At 40.9% G+C, this 15,824-nt stretch overlaps 1 protein-coding gene across 3 annotated transcripts in view; it reads right to left on the bottom strand.

Moving 5' to 3' along the window:
* Positions 1-588: 588 nt before the first annotated feature.
* Positions 589-15,824, bottom strand: part of topbp1 (DNA topoisomerase II binding protein 1) — a 55,404-nt gene continuing 40,168 nt past the window's right edge. For 2 of the 3 annotated variants that reach the window (XM_067486783.1, XM_067486782.1), the window contains exon 30: positions 589-3,180. Coding sequence is in view for 1 of the 3 variants with exons in the window: in XM_067486784.1 (XP_067342885.1) it covers positions 3,064-3,180; positions 5,202-5,353; positions 6,372-7,610 (1,508 nt within the window). In the remaining 2 variants the exon portion in view is untranslated. Of the gene's footprint in view, positions 3,181-5,201; positions 5,354-6,371; positions 7,611-15,824 lie in introns of all 3 variants that reach the window. The other variant, XM_067486784.1, reaches the window with a different exon arrangement.

The raw sequence follows: 15,824 nt of genomic DNA on the forward strand, positions 1-15,824 counted from the left end.
ATAAACTTTGTGCATTCGAACCAAACTAGACAAACACATTTTAACCATATTTATTTACAAAGCTTTATGAAGGGTTTGCCAGATTTAACCATCAGATCTGTAAATATTACAGACTACAAAATAAGCCTCTCCTCAGCAGGAAAGCAGGCTTGTAAACAGATTATTGAATTGATGTCATATTCCCAGAGCTTCAGGTCCCTTGACCCCTGCTGCACAAAGAGAAAATTCCAGTTCACTGCATCAATAGATTTGCTTTGGTTGGCAAGACGGTTTACATTGCTTTGTTATATGGTAAATGGCCACTTATATAGCACTTTTATCGAAAGCGCTTTACAATGTTGCTTCCTGCTCACCCATTCACACACACACCGATGGCGGTGGCTGCCATGCAAGGTGCTCACCTGATCCACCGGGAGCAACTTGGGGTTCAGTGTCTTGCCTGAGAACACTGACATGTAGCCGGGACGAGGAATCAAACCCCTGACCCGGTGTTCCGTGGACAACTGCCTTACCAACATTCTGTAGGTTTACTGCTCAACCTCCCCGTTTTTGGTCTGTTTTAGAAAAGGAATCAGACAAACAAAACAGTCCATGTTTTTTGTCTGTTTTATTGCTCAGCAGTAAAAAGTACAGTGTATACTATAGTACAAAAAATACATAATGTCAAACACTGTTCCACCGTGCCACTGAACATTTTGTAAAATATCCATTTTTTGAGCGTGCAAAACAACAAGCCCAGCTGTGAGCATCAAATGCAGCAATTATCAATATGTTTAACTGTGTTATTCACCATCACCGTTTGAATCAGTGATTTTAAAACAGCATCTCACAATGCAGAAAATCGTTAGCGACAATAGAGGCAGGCAGCATTGATTATTGAATAAAACTGCAGCAATGCTAAAATAGGTGATAGAAGGACCACAAGTCAACTGCTTCCATATGTGCTCACAGTAAATATTCAGCAGACATTATTTATCTTTGTGTTTTTATTGATCAGGATTTTTGACAATCTCTAACACATACAGTATTATGTGGCCCAGCAAGTAATTCACAATCATTCGACATTTAACAAAACACAACTTGCATTAATGGACAAAACACATTATTTATGAGGGGAGACACCAAGGATTGGTCTAATAGTTTCCTACAGCGATGTCAAACTCTCTTAAACTGGACTATACCCAGTAGCAACTTCACGAAACAGACAGGAGACAGACAGGCAGACTGACTGACAGACCGACAGAAATAGCTAAATAGGAACACACACACACACGCTGATGCAAAGCCTTACTTAATTTAAAGTAAAAGTGTTATTTGGTTAAGGGGGCAGCACATTTGACCTCATCCATTCACACTTTACAATATGCTCACACACACGAACACACACACAGTATGATTACATGCACAAACAGGGCATTCACACATACTCATATATATAAAGGGCCAACATATGGAATTAAGACATCTATGTGGTCCCTCATAGGAGAAGCTGGTGACCCAATGGGGGGAAGCCATTTTAACCATCCATTACAATTGATTGACAGATGCATCATCTTAAAACTGCCCGATGCAGACCTCAAATGACCATTAACAACTGGGCCCGTGTTTATCAAACTGCTCAAAAATAAAACCGGCTCATACTCACAAACCTAAGATTTATAATCTATTCAACTAATTTCTTATGATTTAAAAGGCTCTGAAATTCACGACCATAAACCTATTGCCAATCGCAGACAAATCAAATTCAGAGTCCTGTTATGAAATGTATGTACAAAATATAATTGGCCACACTGAATATACATTAGCTTGATAATTTATGTAGCCTGGAAATACTATTTGTACTTAATAAGATGTTACACCACGTTTTATCTTTTTTTTTTTCTATTTATCAGTGGTGTACACAATAAAATTGGCACTTATCTAGTTTACACTCATGTTCCACCCAGCTTCACTATCTGCCCTTATATTAATGGTACTACATTTTCAAATAGCATCCCTACATATCATGGTACTAAGGGTTCTCTGCTGTACCTTCTTAATAACAGCAAAGTTCTTTCCTGCTGCTGTTTTGTTATATTTTTATTAATATATTTATATTTGCCATTATCTAATCTATTATTGTGTATTTATAGTGTATTTGCAACCAGTTAACACTGATTGTAGTGTTGGATTCTATGCTTTTACTCTCTTCTGCCATTGTGTTTTAATTTTATAGGTTTGCTTTTAACTACAAATTTTATCATTTTAAGCATATTCTGGCTCTTTAGGTGAGACTAATAATAATCATTACTATTACAATGTGTTATGTACTATATTATAAATTTCAAATTTTTGTTGCTCCCGGAGATAATGATGCCATGCAACAAAAATGCACCCAGGGTAAATCTGGTGTCTAGTCTAAGCATACATGTGATTAATCATTTGAGCACTTGAGATTTGCTCTTAAAGGTTATTCTTGCACTCTGCTGTACGTAGCAGTAAGTTGCATTATAAATATGTCTGCTGACTCTTTTTAAAAATTTTTTTTTTTTTTGGAGAATTATGTATTTCTTAGAAGTTTGATAAATACAGACCCTGATTTCATACTCTATATACTATTCCCCCCCCCAAAAGTATAGGTGCTATATTCAAGTTCAACAGGCTATAAGTATTTTGGAATTGATCTTAAAGGAAACATAAAATGAAAAAGAACAGTTTTAAATGGTTTCATAGCATGTTTCTCTCTCTCTCTCTAAAGCAGGTTTCATGTGGCAACATCCACAGTGCAATTACCATCAAGCCACTGTAATGAAACAAAACAACATATACTCTGTGTTTTATAAAGACAATAAAAACCCTTTATCACAATTAAGCCTTTTGTAGAAAATGTACATCAGAAAAATATGCAAGTGCATTCTCATAGTAAATAGTGTTGTTTACATCACTCTTCTTTCAGGTTGCTCTTTGTGTTTATAGTACAGTATAAAGTCAAAGTCTCTGAATATTTACCACATTTATAAAATAGACAATAACAGCAGAGGGAGTAGAAGAGGAGGATCCAATAGTGCCTCTCTTTTTCTGTCTCTAGATGGCAGAAGCTTTGTCTCTGTTGATAAAGAGGGTCTCCTGGCAGAAAGGGTTAACAAGGACCACACTGCTCCCGCTGTAGTCTCCATTAGGGGGTAGACAGGTGTCCTGGTCCTGCAAATGCACATGCACACACAGAGAAAATGTAAGTGTACTGTTAAACAATAGGTGTGAGTTATGATTCGTGCTTCAGGTCTCGCCATTAGGGTACATACTGCAGTCTACTGTATCTAAGTCATACTACAGGCCGTGAGCAGAGTCATACAGGTTAATGTGGAAGTGGAAGGAAAGAAATATGGGTTTGGTGCACCCCGGAGCTTTTAAGGAGATGTGGAACAAAGATATCTGACAAAGCTTGATGAACAGAGATACAAAGGGAGGCAGAGGGGAAGATGTAAAAGCTGGAGAGACAAAAGGGAGGGATGACTCGGGGGAACAGTGGTGAGTCAGCAGTAATGAGGCAGTGCTGGAGAAGGGAGGTGTGGAAAACAAAATGATTGGTTTTGCAGCAGGAATGAACTCATTTTAGCAGTACGCCCCAATAAAACACTAACACAGTCATTTAGGTATATAAGCATTTCTCCCTGAGCACTCTCATCTACCTATCGCACTAGGGAATCTATAAGGATGGAGACAGGTAAAGCAGAGGAAAAAACAACACCTGGGTGTCATCCTACACATGATCCAACCTCAGATTCCCTCTTCTGTCTCCCGGACATGTGGCTAAGGAATGCAAATTATACAACAGAAGAGGAATAAAAGAAACAAGACACAGCCAAAATGTCACTGGACATAAGATGATAAGAACATGGTAAAATAGACAAAATAATAACAAGTAAAAATGACACAGGAAAGAAAAGGAGGCAGATGGCAGATGTAATACTCACTGAAATGCGTGACTGCTATATACTACCATTTCCAACAGATGGCGGTGTCATGCACCAAAAAGCTCAGATAATCCAAAAGCAGTTCCCCAGCTCCAATAAACCACTTTACATACTACACAGTATGATTTCTTATAAGGCCATAATTGACCATCATAACAAAGAGCAAATATCATGTCAAACTTAACACAAAAACAAAGTGGAATCACAAAACAATGTTTGACTACCGTGACGAAAAAGTCTTATGCTCACTGGTAACTTAAAACTTACATTTGGCAGCAACACTTAGCTTTTTAATGCAGCTGTTATGGGTTAAATTACTCTGCAAAACTACAAAGATATCATGCACTAGTACCTTTGCCCTAGTAACTGATAAAGGTATTGCAAAAGAAGAACTTGTGATCTTGCTTTGCTAAATGAATGAAAAAAAAAAAATACATACAGAATTAATATAATTCTACATTAGTTCTGGACTTCTGAATGTAGTATATGGACCTGGCTTTTTAATTATTAATGATTTAATAAAACTCTTTGGTGAACTATGTACAGAATATGTGTGTGTCAGCTAAGAATATACTGTATAGAAGATTTGTGATAGTATTTGGTGAACCTTTAAAGTGCGTCCTTTAGGAATTTGTGGATCAGCTTAATATGATTTACCCTATGATCATCTTGTTTTTGATGGGGCTCATGTGCACTGGGCCAATAGGCCAAGGGGAGTGATTAGTATTGCTGCTTGCACCCTAACATGATGTTTGTTTACAGTGTCGCACGTTAGGTTATAACTCTGGAGAGTAGAATGAACTGACAGGCCAAAGGATGCTGTGTGATTAGACTGTTCTGACACATTTCATTGGAATAAAGTTGGACATTTTAATTCCATCAGTAATATGAGTAATTTCATTAAGATTTAAAGAGCAGATTGTACCATATATTAGAAAAGTATGCACTGATCGTATACTGCTATTCTGTGAAAGTGTCAAAGGATCAGTACAGAATCTAGCAGATTCCCTGAAAGAAGATTGTCCTTTTGCTTGTTCTGAAAAGCATCCCAATAAATCGTAGTAATAGAGATTCAAGCTCAAGTGCACCTTAGCAGGCCTAGAGTCTTGCTGGAGGATGCTGGACTTGGATCCTCTTGTTGTTTCCACACACATTAAAACCCCTCTGCTGACAGTTACTGAAACATCAACTAAATGTCCCAGCACTTGAGTTTGCAGTGATGTACGCTAATGTGCCAGGAGTTTGTACCTCACTCTCCAGAGTGTGTATCTCTCTGGGCAGCTCCACAGCGTGCCTGCTGAAGTAATCCATGGTGATGGCGTTGTTCCAGTAGCTGAGGTTGTTATCCTGACTTGACGACTTCTTCTTCCTCCTCATACAGCACACAGTCAATAGCACAGCTACAGCAGACAGAGGCAGGAAAAGAAAACGAGAGTTAGTACAGTAGCTGGAAGAGCATATGCTTCAAATAGCCTCTGAAAACACCCACACTAGCTGCTCAGGTAGAGGCTGTCATGTTTCAGGACAACATGCCACTGCTACTGTAGAATAAAGTGTGGTTCAAACAAAAAGCATCCACCTTAAAATACTGTTAGAAATGGGTACTTGTGATGTGCCTTGTAGTAATTTAGAGCTATCTGAAACAACCAAGCTGTCAGCTCTCCCAAAAAACATACAGTAATGAGGAATATTACAAGTAATATTATCAAAGTAGGCAAGAAGTATTTGTTTCTCCATCTCGAACAGACCAAAATCCCAAAAAACTGGACTTTGCTTATAGTATAACACCTACTACTCAATGGGAAAGACGGCCTCTACCTTGCTGTTATGTTATTACACTACATTCAATCCAATTTAATGCAAAAAAAAAAAAAAGATCAGGCCCTGAAAGGTGTCTGGAGGCTAAAAAAAGGCGTCTAGGAAATGTACAGTGAAGAAATAAAACTGAGGAAACTTTGTGCAATTGATCAATGTTATGGTCTGTGTACACAAGGCCAAACTTCCCTTTAGAGTTTTATCCAACTGAGGCACATTTTCAGATTACACGTTTCCAGTCGAACATTGTTTACTAAGCAGAATCAGGATGGTAGGAAACATCCGTCACTAAATGCCAAATTGGTCAATGCAAGGAGGAGTCAATGTCAAACCAGGGCTAGACTGAATAAAGATGGCCTTGTTGGTTATATGTTGAACTATTTCTTACAGTGATCCAATGCATTTTGTAATTTTGAAGGCCAGCTACTCTTTCTGCTAAACTAAGCGATGCTGCTGCTAGGGATACTGTAGATCTGTACTTTGCATATCATTGTGAGAGTGGCTTGACTCGTGAACACAAAAAAGTTTGTTAAAATGTTGAACCCCTTTAGCACATTTGCATTCCTTATTTAATAATTTTCAAGCTGTTCTGAGATTACTTACAACACGAGGACACAGGCACGCTGATGGCCAGCACGATCCACACAATGTCCATCCTGCTCAAACAGATTTCCATGCGGGACGGCGGGGAGTCCACGGTGGGGCCCGAGCTGTTTCCGGCCGCCCAGGGGTCCTGGGTGGTGGCAGGCACCTGCCGGTTCAGAAAGTTCCCACTGGCTGAGGACGAGGCCTCCGAGGTGTTCCCCTGAGCAGACGCCCCCTCAGTTGAGCTGTCAGAGAGGAGGCCTCCATCTGCAGTTTGATTCACCAACGACTCCCCTAAATGGTGACCGTCTGTGCTGTTACCTCGAACATCCTGTCTATAATCTACCGTAGTAGTCATCTCACCGTTTGAAGTGTTGCTGTTTGGGATGACTGTAGTTTCGAAGCTCGGCTCACTGGACAGGGCTGCAGTGGACACAGTAGTATTGTCTCGTGCTTTCATGAGGGAGTCAGAGCTTGACTGTTGCTCGTTCACTTCACGGACCTGCCTCAGGTTGACAGCGTAACGCGCAGCCACCTCTGGAACACCCTGAGCATTCTCCCTGAGGCCAAGTGCAGGATCACCATCTATTGATGAAAATAAAAGTGGGGAGGTCTGCAGATCTGGAACATACTGGCTGGGGTCAGTTGTTTCCTTTACACCCAAATTCTGAGGCTCTACATGGTTTGTAGTAAGTGTATCTCCTCTGTCTGATCCAGATCTGGACATAAGAGCTAGGGGGTTTGGAGCCCTTCTGGCAGTAGATTCCACATCTATATTTGGGATCACTTTGCTGGGAAATTTAGGGCTGCTGCTCCTGGCCTGGTTAGTACTGATAGTAACTGGGTTATGGGCTCGCAGGACGCTCACCAATTTGCGTATGTGACCTTGGTCTACAATATCAGAACTAGACTCCAGGGGCTGATTCATGTGGCTTTCAGTTGGGGTGACAGTATTTGTGTCATGAATGGGAGGTACTTCAAGAGCCATGCTGGAGGTTTGGGTGGTGTGAAGCCAGGCTGAACGGTGGAGTGCGACAGTAGGGAGAATGATGTTTGAGGGTTGAATGCCTCCTTTGGATGACCATTCCCCACTGCTGGAGACATCATGATACCAGTCCAGGCGGGGAGGTTCAGGGGGAAAAAGGGGGTTGCTGTGGGCAGGTGCCATGGAGACAGAGTCCTGGGGTGTCTGGCTGAGGTACAGCCCCTGTGCTGATGACACCAGTCCTACTGGCATTGCTAGGAATGCTAGAACACCTGCACAAATTGAGAGAGAAACACTGCTTCATGAATTACGAATCTTTTCTGAATGCATCCTACACTGCAAAACGTGACGAGCCCGGCAGCTAAAAATCCACTGCTAAGGTGTTTAGAAGAGACAGGTAACCTTGTCTCGCCCTCATTAAGCTCCTCAGCCGTTAATCTTCTAAACCGCACACTTTGTCACTCACCTAGTTTAACTAGATTTTATTACTTTATTAACTGCATTATTCACTAGTTCAAGTGAAACTGCATGTATAAAGCAGCAGCTGTCTGTGCTTCTGCGACTGTTTTGTTACTGTGCAGAAATACGTCACTGAGCTGACTTTGCAAGACAAGTTTTTCTAATGCAGCTGTCATTCAAGCCTGTTGATTTCCTGTATTTAAAAATAAGGTTCTCTTTATCACCAAGAACCACTGTTACCCAGAACATGAGTGGAAATACAGCTGTTTCATGCTCAGTAAGACAAAAAGGATAAAAAAATATGTATATATTTCCACAGTGAATTCTTGACAGTGTTAATGTCAAAACAGCCTACTTTACATGCTAAAACCACCTTATCGAACCTGGCAGATTTACTTTCTTGAGCTCAAGTCAATAATGAGGCTGCGTCATGTCATCAGCAAGCATCTTTAGAGGATATCGGTCCTATTATGTATATCTAGATGGCTTAAGTCACAGGAGGGAGGCAAATGCCGGAGACTATTAATTTCCAGTTTCTTCCCCCCTCTCCACCTCTTATTGACATCGTTAAAAACCACTAATGTGACACATTACCAGAGTTCCCACTGGACCGTTAATATGCATTCAGCTCAAAACACAACAAGCATTAGTGAAAACCTGACATAATTTAAACCCTATCTGAATGATGTTATGTAGCATGTTTGAGCTACATGATGCTGAGCTGAAAAAAAAATGAGGATGCCACCTTTAGTACATGAATTCTTTTAACACAAAGTAGTATTATATATTTTTGTCCAAACCATAATTTCTGAGTTGCTTTAAAGCTATCCTTCTATATTTCTTTATTGGTAATAAATCATAAAGTCACAAAACCACAAATGCATTTGATGCATTTTCTGACATCACAAATATGTCTGCGGCTCTCAGCCCCAAGACCAGTCATTCCAGCAGGAAAACAAGAATAAGAATGGAGGTTTATGAAATAACATACTGTATAACTTCATGCTGCATCACAATACTTGTGAGGAGAATAGGACTTTATTACTAATGAAAAAATGCTCATAGTAATCTGCATGCAGTCACTTTGATTTTCTCTAATCGGACGAACCAGTCTGTGTTTGCCACAGTCTTACATGGGCGCGCGCACACGCACATACATACACACTCACAGACTCAGATAATTTCTTGCTTATGTGACAGGAAAAGCCTTGAAGAGAGGCAAAATGAAAAAGATAAGACTAATAAAAAACTCAGACTAAGCTAATGTTACTGAGATGCTGTGGTCATTGCTTAGCTATTGTGCTCCCTCAACTATGGTAACTATGGAAACCAAGTTTCTATTTGCAAGAGGGGCAGAGGAGAAGGAGATGGTTGAACACAAAAAAGTAGACATATCTTTTCAAAACCTAACAGCCCAAGAACAGACAACATTTAATCAATACACTTAAATTTCTTTGCCTTTCCTTTCCGTTCACTGTGGGCTTTAAAATACACCACAGAAGCACTGATTATTTAAATTCAACTTCTGAATCATTAATCATATTCCTCCATACTCAATCACACAGACTACCAGGAGCGACGACTCCCCCACTGTCTTCTATTAGCCAAGTCTGTCACGTTTCTAATCCATGGAGCCTGCACCAGACCCATCACAGAGGAGATAACACACATGGCCATCCCTGATTTATGACTGCTCGTCTTTCCTGAGATGATCCTTTAGCTAAGGAACACAGACGAACCCAAGCAATCAAAGCCAAAGCGTTTGGGCTGTGGTTGATCATCAATAATGTGAACAGTAGTCCCATTAGGACAAATGGACAGGATAAGCCCACTTCAGATGTTCACAAGACAAGATGGTGAACAAAAACAAGAGAAGAGAAAAAAACAAAAAGAGGAGTAAGAAACGTGTCCTACATGTGCAATGGTTGGAGAGAAAGTGTTTTTCAATACTAAAAAGGCAACTAAAAGAGATTAAAGAGGCCAATTAGGAGTGGGAATGTTTACCATGATGTAATCTGGCCTGAGTCACACCTTCAATCAGTACCCAGAGCTGCCCGACACATCCTGGCAACCTGACACTCTGAATAAAACACAACAGCCAGACTCCCTTTATAAACAAAATTATATCTGAATTGGGCAAATCAAATGCTCTGGCACACAGATGAAGAGAAACACACTGTTTTGATTGGAATAGATAACTGGTAACATCATAAAATACAATTTCATCCTAATCTATAACCAACATGGAGATTTGTGGCTTTGCAGTTTGGTCAATTTGCATTTTTAATAAGCATAACATGTAAAATGTTAAAGGAGAAACTCTGCTTTTTAAGTTGGCTTTTCCTTGACTTCTTACTGCACATTTACTGTATTCATTAGAGCTGATAAGATTCAGTATCAGCCACTGTTTTGGGATCTGAGGTCAATGAGAATTTCTGAGACTTCTTGTTTGACTTCAATCTCGCTATCTCATCATTAAAGGTCAAAATAACAAGCCAATACACGTGTTTCCTGGCACCGTGTCAGTGAGTCTGCACACATGCAAGAGGTAGAAAAAAATCAGTGAAGTAATGGCGGAACGGAGTGCCAGAATTAGCCATTTGCGTCTAACAATTAGGGTTAGGGCCCTGAGAGTCAAAGTAGCTGTAGCTGTATCGGCAATGGTGTACTGATGTAATTCCTCCCTATGGTGAGTATGTGTCACCCTACACAGATGCTTGCATAAACAAACTGCTTAAATTCAGAGTTGTACCATCGGCATCAAAAGGAACTGCCTAAAATTAAAAAAAATAATAAAAAAAAAAACTGGTAAATGACCCAACTACTACCAATGTACAGCAACTGAGCATCTTCAGTGTGCCTTAAAGGGCAGGTTTAAGAAGTAACAAATAAATGAAACATGGAGCAGTGGTATAGTGAGTAGCATCAGCCTCTTAATTTTTAACTAAATCTGACCCCCTGCTGTGAGTCCTCGATTTGTCTGACTAGAAAGCCATCTGTCTGGATCTACACAGTGTTTGTTAAATTGCTGTGTGCAGGGATTACATGTGTATCCGTTTGTGTTTACACTTGTGCTGATTTATTTATTTTTTTTGTTACCAGTAGTCTCAACAGTTATGCATCTGGACGGAGAGCGTCAGAAGACAGAAACAGAGCCTGGCTCGGCCTCCATGCAGCTGAGAGAAAGGCTGAACTAACTAAAAAGAGAAATGATCAAAAAAACCACAGATGTGAACTTTACGAACATCCATTACTGAGTTGAAGCACTGGGAAGAAAATGAGAGAGTAGGATAGAAAAGGGTAAGAGTAGAGGGCTTGGACAGGGTGGGAAAATGTGCAAGGAAAAAATGCCACAGATGCCGGACAGAGTAAGAGAGGGAGACGTGTGGGTGTTTCATCAGCGATGAGACAAAAATCAAAAAGGTTGGACTAGACACATTAGATCAAGAAGCAAAAAGGCCATTCAAGGAAAAATTAGGCGTGAGAGTTATGGGAGCGTAGGAGGCACTTTTTCAAACAATTGTCATTCTCAGCAGCACGATTTCTTCCACCATCGAGCTTGTTGGCTGTTTTTAGCCTCATACGATATTTTCTCACAAGCACGAAAACACCCACAAACAGAATCAGGCCATTTAGAGTAGCGTCAACAAAAGAGATGAGGTGGCAAACAACAATAATCTAGAGAATCCTTACTCACAAGAGGACAATAAAAAGCTAAAATCGAGCAGCCAGATTTGAGTTGCGACACTGAACTGAAGGTCTTTCTCCTTGTCCGCGCTTACTGGGACTGAAGGGCGGCACGCAGCGAACACTGTTATCACTCACGCCAACCTGTTGCCCTCATTGTCTTTATCAGGTAGGCGATCGTCTCAGAACCCCACGTGCAAATATCTTGAAGACAAACAACCTCGAGGTAAAATCACTGTGAGATTATTCTGTTTATTTAACTAAAGGTGCAAATCTGTTTTTACTTAACTCAAGCTCAAGGTGTATAGAAGCAGGGGTGATTTATGCAGAAAACCTGCTGAATTAGGGCTCTTTTGAATTCATAGCAAGCCAGTGACATCTGTTGAAGTCCTCCATTGTTGCCAATGGGGACATCAATAAATCATGTTGCAAAGCAGGATGCTGTGCACTGATGCAATGCCGGCTTTGTCCCACCAATCCTTCACTATTAGGCTCAATACTTACGCTGGTGTGATAGAAAACAACATAACATTTACTCTTGGTGATAAGATTCTGCATCTCATTTATGTCATGGGTCCACTCATAGGCTTACACTATTTTCCAGAGCAACAGTAAAGTTAAGGGTCACAGTACGACTAATTCACCAGCCTAATCAATCACACCTGAGCACTTAGTGTGAGGTATGCAACCTATCACCCCCTGCTGCAGGATCAATCCTGAGGGACGCTGCTCACCACAGAGGGTGGGACACTTATCTTATGTTTTCCAGGGGTCAACTCACGCTATGCGCGACGGAGCACGACGCGGCTCGAACATGTGCAGCGACAAAATGCCTATGAAGCAAGTGCTGATGTCAGGCTGGTTGTGCTGCATCATCGGCAGGCAGCTGGCAGTGTCACTATTTAAATTAGATGCTCTACAGGAAGCCAAAAATAGAAGCTGCAAAATCATCCATCAATAAGGCTTGTGATGGTTCGTCAGGCTGTTCCTCCAAACAGTTACTGCTCTGTCATCTCCCTGCTCGGTACGGTATGACAGGAAATAAAAGAGAAACTGTATAGTGGATAAAATACATGCACTCTATGACAATGTGACCAAGGTCACCTGATCCTACTAAAGTGCAACACACTGACAGGTATATGTTTATGATACGTATAGGTATAATATCACACCAATATGATAATTATTGTATATGGTAAAAGTGTTAAAGTATCGGAGAAAGCCTGATGAAGAGTTCTGTGTGACTTCAAACCTTTGTCTGATTCTGCTTTCAATTTTCCAGCACATGCAAAGGCTTTCTGATGTGCCTGACTAGACATAAACAGTGTGTGTCCATCAATAAAAAACTCAGACAGCCCTTGAGCAAGACACAGAACCTTTGCCTGCGACTCATGTTGGACGCCACACTGAATAAAATCATCAACTCCATGCTTGGGATGTCAATGCAGAACCCGAACCCAAGGGAATTACTGTATGTCCACCTAATGATCTAATGGGATAAACACGTAGAACTGCTAGTTTGGAAGCCCCAGGGCACTGAACCATAACCAGTAATTAAAGACGTCCTCCTCACTGCCCAGCCGTTGATCACATTTAGCCTCCTTTATGTTAATCACAAGCACTCTACAGTAGCAGATAAACCTCCATGGGATTCCCCACAAATCCCTCTGGGCAAATGGAGGTTTTATCTACAGTGCTCATCAGAATAGCAATGACTCTTCATATACACACACACACACACACACACACACACACACACACACACACACACACACACACACACCACAGCTCTGCTTCTTTAAAAAAAAAAAAAAAATTCAGGGTAACGGATTTTGGGGATAGAGGCTATGTGCCAACAGAAAAAGTAATCATAAGGCTTAGATGGGACATTTTTTTTGTTGAAGGTTGCCGGAGCCTTTAATTTTAAGCTGTGCTGTGCTGTCAGAGTTGAGCTGCAGAGACAGATCAGATCCATCAGTTTCAGGTGGACAAAACCTTTTATCAGCTGCCTGACTTACTGCTGCTAAGACTGGATTATGATGCCTGGACTGAGCAGTATCAGCCCAGACTGACTTCAATGGACCTACTGCACTACTGATACGACCACACAGTAAGTACTACCACTACCTGAATTATTACTACAGTACTACTTGATGTGAATGTGAATGCAAACACGGGGTTGAGAGATCACTTCCCTGGATGTATAATGCTTAAAAAAAACCCTCGCTGTTACTTTTACTGCTACTACTACTGTCCCTCCACCTCCTCCACCTACTACTGGTACACGTCCTTCAAGCTCAGAGCTGCACTGAGACTACAAATGTAAACTGACTCACTGTCAACTGATCCAAAATGAAGCTTGTTCAGAATGTTTATAATTCAGTGAATCACTTTTCTGTGTGTAGGACACTTTTCTGTTGTACTGTTCTCCACACAGACACCTGCCATGAGACTAATCGTGATTCTAAACCTGCTCAATCAGTAAAGATGCTAATTTTAAAATCAGCACGTTGGTTGTCTTATGAGGATAATTAAACTGAGCACTAATTTATTCACAGTTGTTTATTAATGTTCATTAATCTGCACTGTGGTTATTCGAAAACAATAAAACATTATAGAGATCAAAGGGGGTAATGTTAGGGGGTAATGCGTTTAGTCAAATATGGGAAAAAAATATACCGACCTGTACCTTGGAGGCATAAAGTGAAGTGACTTGTTTCTAAACTCTCCTTATTTCATAAAGTTTCACAACATAACAGCACACGAAAAATGTTGTGTTTCTCAAAGAGGCCACATCTTGACAGTAACAGCAATGTTAAACCTTTTATTTGTATCTTTAAAAAGGGGCAAACACACACACAAGCTGGGGGTGCTTCGAAACAGATACTTAAATGGAGCGTTAACTGATCCATGTTATCAGCTACTCTCTTACTTGAAAAGCTTAAATCACCACTTTTCAAGCACATTTAATCTTGTAACGATGCCTAAAAAAAACAGTGTGCCATGTCCCTGAGCACAACTTTTAAGCATGGGGGTTGGTGATGGGCTTGACCTCACATGCTCAGGCTTCCTCCTGTCAATGACACTTAAAAACAGATGCATTGTTCTCTCTCTATCTCTCAATCTGCACCACCTTCTATCAGGTTTGTCACAGCACATAGTTGCTGTAATCAACATGTGTTTTGTGAAGACACAAAAAATTCATACGTATGGTTAAACTCGGGGTCATCATCTATTTCACACCAAAAGGAAAGAATAACAACTGTCTTCATACTTGACATGGAAAACACATGGGCGTTTGATGGAGTGGCATCTTTACAGTAGCACAAACCGGCACATTCCTTTGGTTTGTTCCTGGGTGGGGTCATCTGCCACTCTGGGCTGAGTGTCTGTCTCATGGGAGGAAACACATAGATAGGACACACATCCTGTGGACCACTGGGGCGGTCCTGGACGAGAACTGGATGGGCGGAGCGGTGTAGAAGCGACGGGCCGGGGTGGGGAGGGGTGAGGGGTGGAGGGCTCTACAGATGTGAGCCGTGCGATAAGAGGGAAAGCTTTCTTAGCAGGATAATGGCTTCCTGTTTGTTTCTCGGCAAATTGTTTGTCAGGTTACAGCAGCTTAGAACACAGGCATGTTTATCTGGAAATCAGGCAGAGGGAGAACGCTAAAACAAGGTACAACAAAGAGTCTCCTTTGCTGTTTATTGGGATAATGATTTAGCTAGAACAACTGACACAAGCCCCAGATCGGACAGGAAGGAGAAACTTTAAACAGGAAGTCTTTTGGAATCTGGGGACAACACTGAATTACAGGCCTGCAGTTATATAACTCTATTAACTTCCAATGTTTTCCGCTGAACTTTAACATTTTCATCAGACCTAAAGAAACATTTTTATTTATACAAGACACAGAGTCAGATTGAGAGATTGCTCAGTCCTTGTGTACACCAACCAGTCTACCAAGTTATCATTTATTCTTAAGGAGCTGATTTCAAAAAGCAATGTGCCTTATTTGTTAAGAAAGAATTTAATTAACTGCAAACACAGAATACATTAAGTTATCTTCATTGATTTGGGTGTACTCTGTCTTAACAAAATCCTGGCATAAGTATAGAGCATTGGCAGACTGGAAAACTAGAAAATGCAGAAGAGATTGGAGTGAAAGCGTCATACCATGTCTGCCGTCTCAGTTCTCTAACTGCAGCACGTCTCCTCAAGCCTGCAGCCTGAGGATGTTGGGGCACATCTGTCTTCTACAGATGGCTGGTCCAGAGAGAGAAATTATAGGTATCCCTGTACTGCACACAGGCAGATCTGATGTGCTTCTCTCAGCTCGG

This window comes from Channa argus, chromosome 19 (assembly GCF_033026475.1).
Source record: "Channa argus isolate prfri chromosome 19, Channa argus male v1.0, whole genome shotgun sequence".
NCBI classification, from domain to species: domain Eukaryota; kingdom Metazoa; phylum Chordata; class Actinopteri; order Anabantiformes; family Channidae; genus Channa; species Channa argus.